Genomic DNA, 18881 nt, shown 5'->3' on the forward strand with positions numbered 1-18881 from the left:
TTGATTGATAATTGCTTTTAGGAGTTCTCTGGAATCTGTCATCTTGTGATGCACTAAAAATGCCAATTATCCAGGATGCCCTTGCAGTGTTGACCAATGCAGTGATCATTCCTCATTCAGGATGGGAAAACTCCCCACTCCAGGATGACCACAAAATACAGCTTCATTCATCACAGGTGCTGCGCAATGCCACTGGGTGCCTAAGGTGAGTTCTGATAACTTAAGCATTGGATATGTTCTTATGCTGAATTCTCTCTTCTTCCCTTAGCCTCCCAGGGACATTGGGTGGTATCCAAGTAAGTCATACTCAGAGTAGACCCGCCTTACTTAACGGACTTAAGTTAGTCATAGTCTGAGTACGACTTAGTCGGCTACACCCATAGGACCAATATTATCACTTCAGTCTTCCATCCATTCCACAAAAGTCTGTAGCATTTTTACTCTTTTGTTGAAATGTCATAGTAGAATTATAGAGTTCGTGTCATAACCAAGTATTTAAAGGTGCTCTGAACCAATAGCTGTAGTATGTGGTACTGATGGTTTTCTACTCTGGGTCTACAGTGAGTACAACCTGCGGGTACAACAGTGGGTACAAAACCCAACGATTAATCCTCTTCCCTACATTCTTGCCATGGAATGGAGCAGCAGCAAAAGTGCCTGACAGATCACCATCCGTGGCTGATGGGTGGGGTTGTGTTTGACCAAGTGAGTTAAAAAAACAAAACACCTGCACAGGTCTGTGGGTTAAAATTACTGCCATTTGCTTTAAAATTCCTGTTACGTATCTGAATTTGGGTGCAAATCAACTTCAATGTTTGCACAAGAAAAGAACAGGTGTGTATAAGATCTGGTATGTAAGCAGTAAAAACAGTGGCGTAGCATGGGGGGTGCAGGGGAGGCCGGTCGCACCGGCCGCAACATCTGGGGGGGGGCGCGGAAGAGACTCGAGTGCTAAAATCCACGGGTTAGGGGGAGCAAATTACTTGCCTTGCCCCGGGTGCTGACAACCCACGCTACGCCACTGAGTAAAAATATTATGAATGAGTGACATTTTAGTGTAATCACGTTGATATGTTTTATGCATACCGATTTGTAAGTGGAATCAGGTAGATGAACAACAAAACTGAGATTGCAAACTTACTCAATTCAGGGTGAAACCTTTAATCTTGTTCTCACAAACAGGTTGGATGAGACACCTCGGTTAGATTGCTACCTCCCCATGATTTCGGCTAGATAATCCGTGCAACTTCATCCAGTGGGCAGGCGACTGGGAGTGAAGGGCAGCAGAGTAGTAGATTACTTTAGATTTACTCCTCAGCATTACAAATATATCTTGTGCTAGTGTTTGTTTTTTTATAATTGATGAATGTGAAGTTCGTATGGCAAAAAGATAAGTATCACAAAGGCAGGGTGCTGGACAATGACCTGGCTCACTCATAACGTTGAACCATGGTTAGAATGAACTGGAGCTTAGTGGGAACACAAAGCATGCAAGTTCACACTCGTGCACAGCTCATGGTTTGTTTGGAGAGGAACAAACCACAAGCCCTGGGTTCACATGTCACAGTAAACCAGACTGTGTAGAAGTCGGGTGGGAGGAGCGAAAGGCCTGTGTTGACACGAAACTCTAGTTTATTTTAATTATGGCTTAATGTGGCATGCAAACCAGGCCAATAACTTCAGTTCCTTGAGTATTGGTCCTCTTCTGAAAGATGGCTTCCCAACTAGTTGTCATCCTGCATGCAACATTGAGTTAAAAGCATTTCCACATACCTGCATGCTATTGATTTTCCTGGCAATCTACCTGGGGTTCACGTGTTCCCTTGGGGAAGGGCCACAGCTCAATGGTAGAGCATATGCCTTGCATGCAGAAGGTCGCAAGTTCAATCCCAGGTAGGGCTGGAAAAGAGCCCTGCCTTAAACCCTGGAGTGCTGCTGCCAATCAAGTGCTGCCAGTACTGAGCCAGATAGATCAATGGTCTGATTTGGTGTAAGGCAGATTTCTATATTCATTCCTCCCTCCCTCCCTCACTCTCACGTTGTTCATATCTTCTTCAGACCTGGTATCTAGGATATGTGTCCTGATCTGGTGGGAATGGCTACCTTTTGTATTGATGCATTTAGACCTTACATAGTAAGGTAAAGGGACCCCTGACCGTTAGGTCCAGTCATGACTGACTCTGGGGTTGTGGCGCTCATCTCGCTTTATTGGCCGAGGGAGCCGGCGTACGGCTTCCGGGTCATTTGGCCAGCATGACCAAGCCGCTTTTGGCGAACCAGAGCAGCGCACGGAAGCGCCGTTTACCTTTCCACCAGAGCGGTACCTATTTATCTACTTGCACTTTGACGTGCTTTCGAACTGCTAGGTTGGCAGGAGCAGGGACCAAGCAACGGGAGCTCACCCCGTTGCGGGGATTCGAACCGCCGACCTTCTGATCGGCAAGTCCTAGGCTCTGTGGTTTAACCCACAGCGCCACCCGCGTCCCTAGACCTTACATAAATAACTATCAGATCTAATTTTATGCAAAGACAACAAAATATAATCTATAATACTGGTTACAGTCATATGTGGAACTTTAACTTTTATTTGTAATGGGGAAGTAGAGGAGAGTTACGGGACAAATAAAATATTTCTGTTCTCATCAAAACCAGTAAAAAACTGTATTCGTTTTCTAGTTATTGCTGTTTGTAGCAAACCAGTGTCTGCAGGCTTTGATTCTTGGCAAATGCCAATGCTGTGGGCACTTTTTTGGCCTTTCAAATCTCTATTGTGTGTGGCTTCTAAATAAAACACTTTAGAGACTTTTTCTCAGTGGGTTTTAAGCTCATTGATTTCAAAAGCATTTCAAGATTTAGGCCACAATCCAGGAAGCCAGAGGAATAACAAGCACCAAAGTTTTTCACTTCTCTGGGCTTTTTGTTTGTTTGTTTGTTTAAAGAACAGAAGCCCCCGATTCTATATGGTAAATACCTTTTTCAGATTCCAAAACATTTGCATTATATCTGCAGAGAATTCGACAACAGTTTGTGATGCATAGGGAAGCTGCTGCTCAAAGACCAAAATAGTTGAAGCCCTGCCGAGCAAGCTCAAGCCCTTAGCAGAACCTCCCTGGATTATGCCTTTGGGCTACCATCTTCAAAAGCCTGCACCAGGAATATTTCCATGCATGCTCGACAGAAGTTGCCCATCAGGAAAAGATGGAGTGAGCTGCATAGTGTTGTAACTTCCTGTATAGTTCATTCAAAATCAGTCTGTCTTTAAGTTAGGCAATGATGGCCACAGCCGGTTTGGCAAAACTATTTGTGTGTGCAATTCGAACTCCCTTATTCACACACACAAGTACAGATATGTGTGTGCAGTGTAATCAGAAGCAATACAGTCCAGGAAAAGCTGTACTACTTGATTCTACTGGTTTTTTAAGGTGACTCAAAGTTATGCCTTTCATAAAGGTAAAGGGACCCCTGACCATTAGGTCCAGTCGTGGCTGACTCTGGGGTTGTGGTGCTCATCTCGCTTTATTGGCCGAGGGAGCAGGCGTAAAGCTTCCGGGACATGTGGCCAGCATGACTAAGCCGCTTCTGGCGAACCAGAGCAGTGCACGAAAACGCCGTTTACCTTCCTGCTGGAGCGGTACCTATTTATCTACTTGCACTTTTGACGTGCTTTCGAACTGCGAGGTTGGCAGGAGCAGGGACTGAGCAACGGGAGCTCACCCCGTCGCAGGGATTCAAACCGCCGACCTTCTGATCGGCAAGTCCTAGGCTCTGTGGTGTAATCCACAGCGCCACCCGCGTCCCCTATGCCTTAGATAAGGATTAGCAATTACTGCATTTTAATTTGTATTCCAAGTGCCCCTTGTTGTGAACAGATATCACTTCTGCTTGCTGATATTGAGGGGGACGAGGGATGCTAGTTTCTGCTGAGTTCCTCTCTGGCTGAAGCCCACCCCCAATACTATGGAGGGGTGTGTGGGGTTGTGGCAGGAAGGGAGCCCCAAAACTCTGTTGCATGCACAGAATTCCATGTGCAGTTCTTTGGATTCAAGTCAGTGGTATACTGTATCTTAACTGAATCGAAGCACATTAAATCAGTATTCTTTTATAAAGACTATAAACCAACAAAATAGTTCTATTAGCGGAAGCACTTTTAACGGCACAGTAGAATTCCTCTGCCTTCTTCTTTCCCCACATGACCCCTAAAACTGCTCTGGGGCTTCCCCCAACCGCCCAGAAAAGATTTAGGGGGTCTGCAGGAAAAGTAGAGGACAGGGAAGTTTCATTGCACAGCTAGAAGTCCTTGCAGTAGCAGAACTGTTAGACACCACCCTTTGTCACATACTGCTGCTCCTTGATTCTTCCTTTAAACTTTGTTCTTGCCTGGTCTCCAAATTTACCCTTTTCTTGATTCTTCTTTAAGAGTGAGATGAATGAACAGGCACTTGGATTCCATTGTGCCAGGTCCACCATCTTCTTAGCTTAGATCAGTGAAGACACTGAATATTTGCGAGTTACCTCTGTGAAGCTGTCACTCTGACTTTTAGCATCATATGGCTGAAAAGAAAAAGAGGTCCAACTCATAGCTTCACATAGATTACTGTACAGCATACCCACAGTTTACACTGGGTTATGTTCAGAGGATAGCACCTAAAGCCAAAATCACGTACAGTCATACCTTGGATCTTGAACGGCTTTGTTGCCAAAAATTTCGGCTCCCGAATGATTGAAAACCAGAAGTGAGTGCTCCGGTTTTCAAATGAGTTTCGGAAGCTGAACGTCCAGCACGACTTCCGATTGGCTGCAGGAAGCTACTGCAGCTAATTGGAAGCCACACCTTGGTTATTGAACGTTTTGGAAGTCGAACGGACTTCCGGAATGGATTCCGTTTGGCTTCCAAAGTACGACTGTATAGTTAAAACACATTGGGTACAAGGGTGAGTGGGATTGCTAAAGTTATCCCCACGGATGCCCGACCACTTTCTGCTCTCTTTTAATTTATTTATTTTTAATGTTACCAGCTGAATAAAGCTGAATGCACACAAGTTAAATGCATGCAAGTTGCAGGTCTACTGTATACTGTATTTTATCTTCCAATGATATTGTGGGCTTGGATTTTGTTGAGGGGAATAAGGTGAAAGGGAGAGAGTTTTGGTTTTGTTAGAAGTAAAAATAAATGAATTTTAACACTACCGTGGCTAAAACAAATGCACTTTAACAAGTGCTTTACATTTTAAGATGTGCTGTGAACGGAATTACCATTTTCATTGCATGTTTATTCTTTTTTATTTGTTTCCCAAAATTGTATAGAGCACCTCTCATCCAAAGCCCCAACTTTATACAGAGCCCAAGGGGCAAATCCATATAAGATGCTTTAAAATAGGCCCAATTATGAAATTACTTATATTCTGGCAACTTTCAGTTATTTAATTTTTATTGCCCTTGCATCTCTGCTGCTCACTGCTTTTAAATTCAATTATAGTTATTTAGATTCTTTTAGTATTGTCATCCATAGCTGAAAATATTGGATTTCTTACTAACAGGCTTTAAGCCAGCAGCAAAATATATTATGCACTTAGCACTCTTATTCTGAAGTTAATAAATGCCAACTAAAATTCAGTGCTTTCTTAGAAGCAGGAAAGTAGATAGGATTAGCAAGACAAATGGAAAATTTCCAGATGGAAAATTTAAAAATCAGCTATTACTTTTCTCCCTAATCCCACCTGCCCCACTCTGATCTAGTGTCTACCTAATACTAGGCCAAAGCATGACTTAGCACAGGTGAGAAAACATGCACAGTATCGCAGAAAGGAGATTGTGGCCTGTTTGCTGCCCTTGGATTGCTTTGCTGTCATGCTGGATTAAGCCATGCTTTGGGTTCATGATTCTATTATATGAAACTGGGCTCCTGGCTTAGCTTTCTGCAGGCAGTCCATGATTTGTAACAAAGATTTGTCCTATGCTTTACAGATCTTAGTTTGTCTGGGAGAGCTAAACCACAAGCTGAGGTTGAGACGACATACTAAGCCAAACAGTGATCATTGCCTCAATGGGACACCATTTTAGGTTTCTCTGCGCTTACCAAAGGAAATACTAGCCTAGAAATCAATGAATAAAGAATTGGGATTCTTCACTGATAGCTTACTGCAGGGTCTGAACTTAGGGTCATTGGAAAATGTTTTGTAAGAGAAACTAAACTTTTATCTTTTCTTTTTTTCTTTAAAAAAATGAGTTTCTCTCCATGTTGCTACAGGGATGCTTGCAGAATTTGTGCCTGCATTCTCTAAAACACAGTACAGTAATACATCCGCAAACGTCTGCCTCGTCCAGCTTCCATTCTGGCGAATGTCCACGGCAAACCCGGAGGTAATGGAATGGGTTACTTCTGGGTTTGCTGCTCGTGCATGAACAGAAGTGCTAAATTGCGCATGCGCAGAAGCGCAAAGCAGTCTGCGCGCGTGCACAGACATGGCACTTGGCCCTGCGTCCTTATTGGCTAGTGGCCAGGGCTCCAGAATGGATCCTGGTTGCAAAAACAAGGTGAAACTGTAGTTCTGTCCTTATGAGGTTGTTTGCACTTGAATTCAGTCATGGATTTCAGGTGAAAACAGCCAATATGTGGGGCTTTCTCCCCTTCTGCTCCTGCCAAATGATCCATATTCATTCTCTCTAACAGATGTGTATTGCATACAAAATCTGTAATGTAAGATGCTGTAGTGTAGTATATTCATTCCCACAGGGGTGACCATGTTGGTCTGTTGAAGCAAAAACAACGAGGAGTCTGGTGGTACCTTAAAGACTAATAGATTTATTGTGGCAATATAGAAGTCATCTGAAACTAAATATTCTTGACATCAACCTAATTACTTGGCTATATGTTGAGCTTTGGTTATCCTCGGCTGCTCTTGTTCTCATGCTTTTATTCTAGTTGTCAAGTGAAGTGTGCTTCTGAAAATCTGCAGAAGCAATAATTTCTGTGACATGTTATATCACTTTACTGAACTTTTAACCTGTCTTGTTCTCAAAAAAGACAACATATGAATAACCAAGGAGAATTTTATGGCTCCTGAAATATTTTCATCAGTTTTAACAGGTCCCAGAAAATGAGACGGAAGTAATGAACTCAATGTCTGTAGCGATGTTTAGACAGGAATCAAGTAAGAGCTATTAGTGTTGTAAACAGCATCAAAACACATACACAGAGCAATATGGGCCCCCAAATATAATATGATGAGCTTGATTTCCAGATATCAGAAACGTTCAGAAGGTTATCAAATCCGCACTAGTTTTGAAGGTCAGCTAAAACCACACCCAAAACTTCCAGATTGGTGGTATCCTTGGTGGTGCATTGCAAAGCCATTTGATCTTGAAAGAAAGACAGCGTAACAATATGGTAGCACAAACCTGTACACGTCTTCAAAAGTTGTATTTATTCTGAAGCCAGCCATTAAGGAATTTATTTGAACTAAAAAGCTCGTTCTATGGGCTTGGAGGACACGCAGCTGTAGTTGGTGAAGTGGCAGTGATCTATCAGTCACATTGGGCTGTGAGCTACCAGAAATACCAGGTTCCTTGCTAGTTGTAAACATCTCTGAATCTTCTGCGTTCTCCCTGTTCTCAGGGTGATAATACATTTCAGGTACATTTCAAGGAGCTGGAACTGTTGCGGTCCTTAATTTATGCTGTCACCCTATTGCAGCATCATTTTTGGGGAGACAACTGTTTAGTAACCAGAATGCCTTCTTCTACATTCTGAGCATCTACAGCTATATCACCCACTGTTGGTCGGTACAATACGCCAATGCTCTCTTTTCACAAAGCAGCAACTGCTTGTTCCACTACTTCCCTGCATAGAGCCATCATGCTCTCCTAAAGGTTAAGCCATTGATTTGGAGTTTACTGAAACACAGTATACTGAAATGGTACTGTAGATGTGATGCTCCTGTTGTTCTGGGTGGAAGACGTTACACTCATTTGGAAGTCCTAACTGAATCAGATTGTTTTCAAGTGGTAAAGCGAAGGTTTGATGTATTGTGTGTTGAATTGTCTCACCCCATCTTATTGAGATACAATATTAAAACAACATACAGACTGTGTGTCCATACATTTCTGGTCAGATATTTTGTAATCAGCGGGCTTTGTAGGGGCTCACTTATCCAACATGGTGGATGCTTTCCTGGTGTTGTTGTTGTTGTTTAAAAATTGATTGATTGGTTTAGTCGTTTAGGCATGTCCGACTCTTTGTGACCCCGTGGACCAGAGCACGCCAGGCACTCCTGTCTTCCACTGCCTCCCGCAGTTTGGTCAGACTCATGCTGGTAGCTTCTAGAACACTGTCCAACCATCTCGTCCTCTGTCATCCCCTTCTCTTGTGCCCTCAATCTTCCCCAACATCAGGGTCTTTTCCAGGGAGTCTTCTCTTCTCATGAGGTGGCCAGAGTACTGGAGCCTCAGCTTCACGATCTGACCTTCCAGTGAGCACTCAGGGCTGATTTCCTTAAGAATGGATAGGTTTGATCTTCTTGCAGTCCATGGGACTCTCAAGAGTCTCTTCCAACACCATAATTCAAAAGCATCAATTCTTCCACGATCAGCCTTCTTTATGGTCCAGCTCTCACTTCCATACATCACTACTGGGAAAACCATAGCTTTAACTATACGGACCTTTGTTGGCAAGAGATAAAAGGAACTACTGGCAAGTTTGGCCTTGGAGGTCAAAACAAAGCAGGGCAAAGGCTAATAGAGTTCTGCCAAGAGAACAAGCTGGTCATCACAAACACTCTTTCATGGTGTAGAAGTTCTCAAATTATATTTGGAAGGTGTCTTCAATGCACAACAGACTCCCTGTCAGGACTTAAAATATGTTACTGAGCTTGCCAAACTTACTTCTTCAACACCAAATTGTATATGATTCTTTGCCTTCACAGTGAGATGATAAGAGTATTTATCTGCTTGAAAAAATGTGATAGAGAATATGGTAAATGTAATTACTTTCATTGCCATGAAGAAAAATATTTGATTTTCACTGGTGTTGCAAAGAAACTGGTCAGAGCCCTCTCATAGCCATATCTGGGTGGTAGGCTATTTAGGACTGCTTCCTCCTAGAAATTCACAGTCAGTTGGATTCCAGGGCACTTTGCAGAATGTAGATCCTAACCTTGATTAGTGTCCTTTTAAAGTTTTGTTGAACTTTGGAACTGCAAACTGATTGTATATTGGCTATAACTAATAGCCTCTGGCCTGCAGAAAGTTCCAAAGCTCCGTTTTGTGAGGTTTATGGAGCTTGCAGAATTTGATCTAATTAATATGTGTATTCTATTTCTGCTACTTAGAAAGCAATCTCCTAGCTCTCTATCACTTTCCATTGTTTTTGCACCAAAAGGCAAATGTTAAGCATCCCTAGATGTTCTAGACATTCTAGAGGATGGCTAGGCAATGTGGTAGCCTCCAGGTCTCATAGACTACAAAGTTTCCTCAAGCAGTATGTTCAATAGTAAGAGCTGATGGGATATTGCCCGGCCCTGAACTTTTCCCATTTCTTTCCAGAGACAGAAATGTTTCACAGACCTGAAACGTTGTAGATTAGATTAGATTAGTACTTTTAGGACTAGCTCAGTTGTCAAACACTAAAATACTTAATGTGAATTAACCAAGCTAATGACATAAATTTGTGTGTGTGTGTGTGTGTGTGTGTGTGTATACAGTGGTACCTCGGGTTACATACGCTTCAGGTTATATACGCTTCAGGTTACGGACTCCGCTAACCCAGAAATAGTGCTTCAGGTTAAGAACTTTGCTTCAGGATGAGAACAGAAATCGTGCTCTGGCGGCGCAGCAGCAGGAGGCCCCATTAGCTAACCTGAAGTGGTGCTTCAGGTTAAGAACAGTTTCAGGTTAAGTACGGACCTCCGGAACGAATTAAGTACTTAACCCGAGGTACCACTCTCTCTCTCTCTCTGTATATGTGTGTGTGTGTGTGTGTGTGTGTGTGTGTATTGAAGAGAAGAAACATTGGCTACAGATCATGGTTAGCAGGGGGGGGGGGCTTAACCATGGGCAAAGGTTCAGACAACACCCCATGCCAAACCTTCTCTTAGCTCAGTGTGCCACAGGATTATGAAAAAGACCAGGAAGCAGCAGAGCAGCTGCAAGCAGTTTTTTCTCTCGCATGCTGGCTATTTCGTTTTAACAGCTAATTTTAGTTGATGCTCTGGTCATTTTGCATTAGTCAAGAGACAATGTTATTTTGTGTAGCTAGGACATGTCTGCTAGCATTATCTGCCTTTACCGTAAAATTTAGGGCCTGGGATGGGAAAGATTTTAGAGGCCATGTTAAGTTCTTATGGCATACTTTTAACATAAATCAAATATGTCGTGCTGAATATTTGTAAGAATGGCGGGAAGAAGCCTCAATAGATTCCTGAAATTTGTAAGAACTGTGTCAGGAATCTCCCTAAGGACTGCATCTGTGCAAAACATTCTATTTTACTTTATAGTGTTTTTAATTCATTTGCAATTATTTGCTGCTCAATGCAGTCCAGTGAGTGCACCAGGACGCAGTGCAAAAAATTATTACGCAGTAGTGAAGACTTCAGTGTTTTAACTCTGGGTTACAACAGAAGGCAAGCAGTTAACAATGATTGCAAAAATAATATTCACAATAACATGAAACCTTTTTTTATCACATTATGAATGAGTAAAAAAATTGGCTCGAGGTCTGTAGCTGGCAAAGTAAATCTTGCCATGACCAGAGAAGTTGCTGTAGTATGAGAAGCCAACAAGACGTAAATTGTCTGCATATCTGACCAGTTTGCTTCCCCTTTAAGGAGTGGATCTAAAAATTTATTTCAAGTCTCCGAAAAGGTTGGGCAATAAAACAGTGCAGCTAGGAAAAACTCTTAAGGAACAACCATAACATTGCATTTGGTATAGAAGTCTTTGGAATGGACTTGAGCCTTTTCATTAAGACCCAGCTTTCATTTGCTCAAAGGGACACATGTTAGGTAGCCTGGTCTTTCAAAGACAGGATGCCTTAAACCAGTATTTAAAGGTTCTAATAATAATCGCAAAAAGGGAAAGTAGGGTACTTCTTATCAAGAGATTTATTAAGGTCCCAGATATTTGCTCCGTAAGAAAAACATGGTGTAAGTTTTCATTTCAGCACAGCAGAAAACCAGTATTTCTTTTATTTATTTCTTATCAATGTGTTTTGAATAAGTTATTATTATTATTTTAGAACTGCAAGCTGCCTTGAGAGTTCTAACTGAAACAAAGGGTGAAATGTCATGTTTTATGAATGAGCTTTAAATGATGGGCTGTATTCAACATAGCACTTACTTAAGTAATTCCATCAGCACAAATGATTTCTGCTAGTACTACAGAATGCCCTCCTCTATCCTCCCCCCCCCCTTGACCTCACCCCATCTGTTACAGGGGTTCCCCCAACCCTCTGGAGCAGATTGGAGAAGGGTGATGGGCATGAGGAAAGTGAATATACTGACAACCTTGCTCTATACCCCTCAAGTCAATGTAGCTGTTGTCTTAATTTCAGTACATCTGGCTATCTAGTTTTGGCTTTCTGTTTCATCTTCCATAAACTTCAGTCTTCTCTCACATATTTTTCACTCACCAGGACGCACCAGGCCATAAGGAGGAAAACAAGAAAAACAATATTCTGAATCCCAGAAGCCAGAACAGCAAGAGGGATCTGGCTTCTGGGATAGCCTCTTGCTGTCCTGGCTTCTGGGATAGCCACGCACAGCCTCTCCCGGGCAGCGGGATGAAGGCTCCCCCTGCCCGGAAGAGGCTGCGCGGGGCTAAAGCAGAAGCCAGGACAGCAAGCGGGGCGCCGTTCTTCCTCTCGCTTTGCAAGAGAGGCGCTTCACTGAAGGGGCACTGCGCAGCTCTCCCTCTGAGCAGTGCCATTCGCCCCATAAGACGCACTCACATTTCCCCTTACTTTTTAGGAGGGAAAAAGTGTGTCTTATGGAGCAAAAAAATACGGTAGGTTGGATGAACTGCACATTTCTTTACTGATATATATACTTATTGTTGTGGTGTACATTATATCCTTCTCTTGACTTGAAGAATTAAGAAAGTTCCAGTTTTAGCCTTGCGGTGCTGGGGCCGATTGCTGATTAATAAACATAGCAGCCATGTGAAATAATTCTGCTTGGCGGCTGCCTCCATTTTGAAAACTGCCATTAAAGGTGGCATGACTTGCCATTCAGCAAAGCCTTCTGTCAATTTCCTCCATCCCTCTTTCTTCCCACCCACTCTTGTTGGTGTGAAGAATCAGAATGTGTGCAGCCTATGAATGCTCCCTGTCTCCACCTTCATGAAAGGTCAATATATCTAAGCCAATGTACTATACTCTTATGTAAATATAATTGCTACTTATAATACCGAAATTTTAGTATTAACTTACAGAACTGAATTTCAGCATGAATAACACATGCAAAGACAATCAAGCTGTTATTGCAGAGAAAGCTAATCAGAATGGTTGAATTGTACCTGATTGGAAATAATCAGCAGAAAATGTAATAAATATTAACACCGTTTCAGAGATTTACTTAGATTACATCTGATTAACTTTCTTCTTCTTCTTGATAGAGCACTCAAATGACTAGAAAAAGAGATGGGGTGGATGAAAATGTATTTGAGTATTAACAGTTTTACAAAGCAAAGACATAATTTATCGATATCTAGTTATAGTTTGTGTCCAAAAAATAATACAGTAATGACTCTTTTAAGAAAACTAGTTGAAGCTGTCACAATCTTTTCCCCCTTCAAAACAATTGAAACCAATTGCAACTCTCTCTCTCTTTTTAAACAAACTATGTTATTGGAAAATCCAAACAAAATTAAGTACTCATCAGCCTAATTTATTTAAATAGGGGAGAATTCTCTTTTTGATCAAAATCAAATGTGCTCTGTTTTATTTTTCATTGCTTTTTCTTCTTCTTAAAACGGAAGATAATACTGTGCATGCCCCTGTCCCATTTTCATCTTTCTTTATATTTTAGCTCAGCTTCCCCATACTTTACATGCCCTGGTCTTCTAGAACATGTAAAGACCTCCTCTTACAAATATTGGTTGCTGAAGAGTTACACTGTATGTTTGGGACACGTGCCCAGACAAGTTTGTGTGTGTGTGTGAATGCAGGATAAATGTGCTACTTATCCCCAAGAAGGCTGGGTATGAATGAATGAAAGAATAAATGATTGTGCTTCCTGGTGCAATACTATTGTTTCAAAGCACACCCATGGTAAGAAAGTTTGTGTGAAAACACTCCCAGGGTGAACCCAGCACGGGGAGGGGGAATTAGCGCGAAATAGCTAAAAAGCCCTATTTATTTGTGCTGGATATTAATGGAATAATGTTTAATCTTAAAACATTTAAAAACAAGTGCCTTGTGCTTTTGTCATTTTAAACCAGTGTCTCCTGAAGGAGTGTCTCCACCCCCATCCTTCTGCCCGGACACTGAGGTCCAGTGCCGAGGGCCTTCTGGCAGTTCCCTCGCTGCAAGAAGCCAAATTACAGGGAACCAGGCAGAGGGGCTTCTCGGTAGTGGCACCCGCCCTGTGGAACGCCCTCCCACCAGATGTCAAAGAGAAAAACAACTACCAGACATTTAGAAGACATCTGAAGGCAGCCCTGTTTAGGGAAGCTTTTAATGTTTAATAGACTATCATATTTTAATATTCTGTTGGAAGCTGCCCAGAGTGGCTGGGGGAACCCAGCCAGATGGGCGGGGTATAAATAATAAATTATTATTATTACTGCTACTACTGCTACTGCTACTGCTACTACTATTATATCTGCACTCATGAAAGTGTGAGGTTTGCTGCTTCTATTCTCCCTCTCCAGTTAGGTAGGATCCTGCCTCCACGCTTTCTCTCACAGGAAAAATGCTTACTTTTGAAATGAAAGTTCAGTGTATAATAATTCTGAACGTAGGCTTCTCTCCTCTCCTCAAGTGGCTACAACCACAATTTTGCATACACCCTTGTTCTGTAATTATGCAACAATTACTGATAGGGAACCTGTTGTAACAATTACCTGAAGTGACAGAACGATGGGATATTTTGTTCCAGAAACTGAAATGCACTGTTATTTGCTTGATAACCCATTACTCTAGCTCAGGTGGCACATGAAAATATTTTCCTGGTCAGCCCATTTTCCTTAAGATGCATTTTTGTTGCACTCTTTTGTTTTCCTATTGCTGATCCTCAAGATTCCAACACAGAAAACATGACTCCTGGTGTAGACATGATTGTTAGTCATTTCTGTATATATTTCCTGGTTCTAAAATCCAACACCATTTTTCTACTTTGATGTAAGTTCACACTGAATAAAGCACTGGGCAGGAGATTTATCAAGAAAGCAATTTATTTAAAACCAAGTTGGGTCATTCCATATCAAGAGGTCAAACTTTTCTACCTCATGTCATCCAATTTTCTTAATATTTTGTACACTAGTTGAATGACTTGATTGATTTTATTGTTTGCAGCTAATGGGCATTACAATACAAAATGAATATAAATTGTGCAGCTGCAAAACAAAACTGTATGTACAAAATATATGTGATCCCATTGAGATCCCAAGATGAAATTTTGCAGGTAGCTTTTAGAAATATTACATAATCAATACAATTTTGGAAAATTGTAATCATTAATTTTAATCACTTTTTAAAATTTTGTAACTTTAAATTTAAAATTTAAAGTAGGTCCATCATGTGACATATAATATTAAAGCCCATGAAGTCCTGAAGAGATTGGTGTTTTTATTTTTGACATATCTCAATTCTGCGCTGAGCTTTTAAGGCTTTTGTGTAGTCCAGCAAGGCCAAAATTGTTATTTATTTATTTATTTATTTATTTATTTATTTATTTATTTATGAAATTTCAAACCCTCATAACTCACAAACAGGACAAGATTTTAAAAAAATAGATTCAAACTTAGTTTTGATCATTCAACAAATGTACAGAATATTAAGAAATTTGGATGACATGAGGTAAAAAAAAGTTGGATCACTTGATATGGAATGACCCAGTTGCATGTGATCCTTGTAGCCTGGGTTAGTTATGCTGAAAGTTGCTCTAAAAACTGGAGGACATGGTATTATGGGCTGGTGTCAGAAAAGAGAGAACCCTGGTTTTAATTCTCTACAAAATATCGAAGGTCACATTGCATAAATGTTTTCATTCCTAAAGGTATAGTAAAATGCTTTGCTCTTTCTTGCCTCTTTGCTGCAAACCTTGCTTCATTCATAATAGCTGTGCTTCATGGTCCTTCCAGGCTGTGGGATCATGAATCCCAGGACCATGTTCTCAAACAAATGAAGGGCAGAGCCAATGTGTCTTAGCCAGTTCACTACAACAAAGGAGTGTGTATCTTAGAATGTGCCCCGAAGATTCTGGAGTACATTCCAGGACACAATCTCTGCTGAACTGCTCTTAGTGCTGGCAGGTAAGTCAACTCTGGGAACAATATTCATCTGCCATCTCAACTGTTGCCGTGTTGCTAATGAAGAATCATAGAGTAGGACTTGCTGACTACTGGAGCATTGGTTGGGATGAAAACCATGGAGAACGTTGGCCTGCATAACGGGGGTCTGTGGAAACAAACAGCCCCAAAAATGGAATCCTAGACTTATATTCTCTGTTGTTGTTTAGTGCTAACTTGAATGGGCCATATTTCTCCTTGATTCTGGCACTCAGATTTTAAAGTGGTATCTACCAGGCTAAGTTTTATTGATGGTATTTGAACATAAAAGCAGGGCTGGTGCTGTATCGCAACACTGATACATTTCAAGGCAATTAGATGGCGCCCAGGAGTTTTTAGAGCATAACCACTTTCAGGGGAATAACTGTTCCAAAGCTAGAAATGAGAAGAGATGCAGGGGAAATGCTACCATTCTTGAACATTTGTAGGTGTCACACATTGTGCTTTTCACGAGGGGTGGGGTTGATGGAGGCATGGCTTTGGCATAAGAATTGTAAAAGCATTTTTATTTTAAACCAGACTTGTGTTCCCTTCCCAAAGCTCTATCTTGTGTGTTAACCCAATTTTAAAAGTTCTCTGAGGTCATGATAAAAGACCATAACGTGTGTGTTTTTCTTTTGAAAAGAGCATAGAGGAGATTCATTCACATATATAAACCTATCACAGCCAATGATCTTTTTTAAAAAAACAACAACAACAAATAAACTGTAGCATGTCCATTGCCAGGAACGAGTAGTGGAATGAGAAGATGGTGACCACTGTTGCTTTATCCTAGGAATGTCAGCTCTGCTGGAGAAGAAGCCCGCAGAAGAATGAGAGAGTGTGATGGACTTACGGATGCATTGCTGTACGTGATTCAGTCTGCTCTAGGGAGCAGTGAAATTGATAGCAAGGTTTGCCATCTTTGTTTTTATAGAAACAGTACTCTGAAGGGGGGAAAACTCACATTAACAGAGGCACATCATATATCCTTCAGGTTGTAAGAATTTAATTTCAGGATCCTTTGCCTTTAAGGAAAGCCTGCACTTACTGTATGCTTATGTGAGATATATGTCTGTCATTCTCTCAAATTCATGCCATAGTTTGTTGTAGTGGCAACAGGTACTTAGCAGTTAAGCCCAGAGGCTCAGACTTTGGGCCTTGCAAAGCCAAAAGGGTCTTCATGCACAGTGTGGGTATAAAAGGAGAACCTCTGGGAAACAGAGGTGAACCGCCTTGACATCTTTCGAGGAAAGGCAGAATATAAATCTAATAAATAAATAAGCAGCATAAGAAGGTAAGCTACCTTGTCTGCCTGCCGCAGTCTCTGCAAGAGCTAATATATCGGGATAGGGGGGTGAGTTGTGTGCTTTTGTGGAGATTTTGTTTGATGATTTTTACAACTTAAATGTAGAGTTTCATTAATGAATGACAACGGAGCTTGAAGAGATGGCCATTACTTTTGTTGATGTGTGTTAAAACTGTTTGATGGACGTTAATTCTTCTGATCACTGGGTACAGGTGTCAATGTTGCCTTTGTTAGGTTTTCCTTGTTTATATTTTCTTAGCCTTCGATATGATACTGTTTTGGATACAGTCAATATTTATGGTTGTTCCCATAATTTTTAAAAAATCGCCATGTGGGTTGGAAGGCGGAGGAGTAACTTAGCTGAAACAAAATGCTGCATATTCCTTTTTCTGTAAAATGGCAGGTGTTTCTGTAGGGCTTTATTTAAATTCTTCATACAGATAAACTAAGGTAAATTGGCAAAGCCTAATACTTACTCCCACGGGAACACCAGAAGCTTCCGAGTTTGGTCCATCTAGCATGGCATTGTCAACACAGACTGGCAGCAGCTGTCCAGGGTTTCAGGCAGGGGGAATTCCCAGCCCTCCTTGGAGATTCTGGGAGTTGAAGCAAGGACCTTTCGTAAGCAGAATAGATGCTCCACCAATGAGCCGCAGCCCTTGCTGAACATTAGTCTAAATTGGAATAATTTGGTGAAAATGTTAACAGCTTTGTTTTGTCAGCATCATAACTTCATGCCCCCTCTAGGTTATAATCTGCCTTGACTCCGTATTTAACTATGGCACACTAAACGTCCCTACACTCACATGACCCTATACATGAGCTTTATATCTCACCTGGACCCAAATTTTGAGGGATAACTCGTTTCAATATACAGTCATACCTTGGGTTGACTGTGCTTTGGGATGAGCGAGTTTGAGTTGCGTTCTGCGGCAATCCGGAAGTAACGGAGCGCGTAACTTCCAGGTTTCGCCGATTGCGCATGCGCAGATGCTCAAAATGACGTCATGCGCAGAAGAGCCGAAATGTGACACGCGCGGATCCCGTTCGCATCTAGAGGTACCACTGTACTCATAAACATCACATGTAGATGTGCTGATGAATGTAAGCGGAGGGTAGGATGACATGGTTTGCAGTCCCACCATGCATGTATCGCTGGCAGGTCTGAAGACATGACCTTTTACACCAGATCAGCAGGTGTAAAAGTATTAGTTAGCACTTGAAATAACATCTGCATTAAGCAGTACAGTGGAACCTCGGTTTTCAAGCACCTCGGAAGTTGAACGTTTCAGCTTTCAAACGCTGAAAACCTGAAGTAACTGCTTCGGTTTTTGAATGCTTTTCGGAAGCCGAACGTGCCACACAGCTTCCATTTTGAGTTTCCCTGTTGTATTGAAGCTTCTGTATTGAGTTTTTAGTTTTCGAAAGTTTCGGAAGTCGAATGGTCTTCCGGACCGGATTACGTTCGAAAAACGAGGTTCCATTTTATCTGTTAGTTAAATCATGGTTGCATGACAAGAAGGAAGAGCTTGTTTTACAGATATGAAGTTTATCTTAGTTTATTTGTATGATGAACTTAAATATACATGTGTGACACTTTTCTTTCCCACAGCAAAGCAGCCAATATTAAATTTCAGCACCCTGGCTGAAGAGTGAAGAGAGCAAAGCGCTAGCTGTGGCTAGCATCCTTTTTCAGAATATTTTGCACTTCACATGTGTGTGAAGGACTGCTTCTTTTCACCTTTTGAACTTTTCAGATTGCTAGAAAAAGCAAAACTGGCCCTTGTGTTTGAGTACACTTGGCAGCAAAAATCAGCACATCCTGAGCTGAAGCATCTTTGTTCTGCGAAATTTTATATGCATGGCCCAGTAATTGATGTGTGTGCAGATTACGTTGTGTCATATAATAGCCTAAAATCAATTAGTGAGTAGTAAAACAATGAGGAACACAGGTGGCGCTGTGGGTTAAACCACAGAGCCTAGGACTTGTCGATCAGAAGGTCGGCGGTTCGAATCCCCGTGACGGGGTGAACTCCCGTTGTTCGGTCCCTGCTCCTGCCAACCTAGCAGTTCGAAAGCATGTCAAAGTGCA

General features: G+C 41.6%; 1 protein-coding gene and 1 long non-coding RNA gene across 11 annotated transcripts in view; one reads left to right on the forward strand and one right to left on the reverse strand.

Annotated features, from left to right (window-relative positions):
* The window catches only part of CTNND2 (catenin delta 2), a 529021-nt gene that overhangs the window by 431683 nt on the left and 78457 nt on the right, over positions 1 to 18881 (forward strand). For all 7 annotated transcript variants that reach the window (XM_082234188.1, XM_082234191.1, XM_082234190.1 and 4 more), the window contains 2 exons: positions 22 to 205; positions 16277 to 16394. In XM_082234188.1, the coding sequence (XP_082090314.1) occupies positions 22 to 205; positions 16277 to 16394 (302 nt within the window). The remainder of the gene's footprint in view (positions 1 to 21; positions 206 to 16276; positions 16395 to 18881) is intronic.
* LOC309538846 overlaps positions 16781 to 18881 on the reverse strand; it is a 103073-nt gene continuing 100972 nt past the window's right edge. For 2 of the 4 annotated variants that reach the window (XR_014222385.1, XR_014222386.1), the window contains exon 8: positions 16784 to 17385. This is a non-coding gene — a long non-coding RNA (uncharacterized lncRNA). Of the gene's footprint in view, positions 17386 to 18881 lie in introns of all 4 variants that reach the window. The other 2 variants (XR_014222384.1, XR_014222387.1) reach the window with 2 other exon arrangements.

The sequence above is a fragment of the Podarcis vaucheri genome (genome assembly GCF_965113315.1).
Source record: "Podarcis vaucheri genome assembly, chromosome: 8".
NCBI lineage: Eukaryota > Metazoa > Chordata > Lepidosauria > Squamata > Lacertidae > Podarcis > Podarcis vaucheri.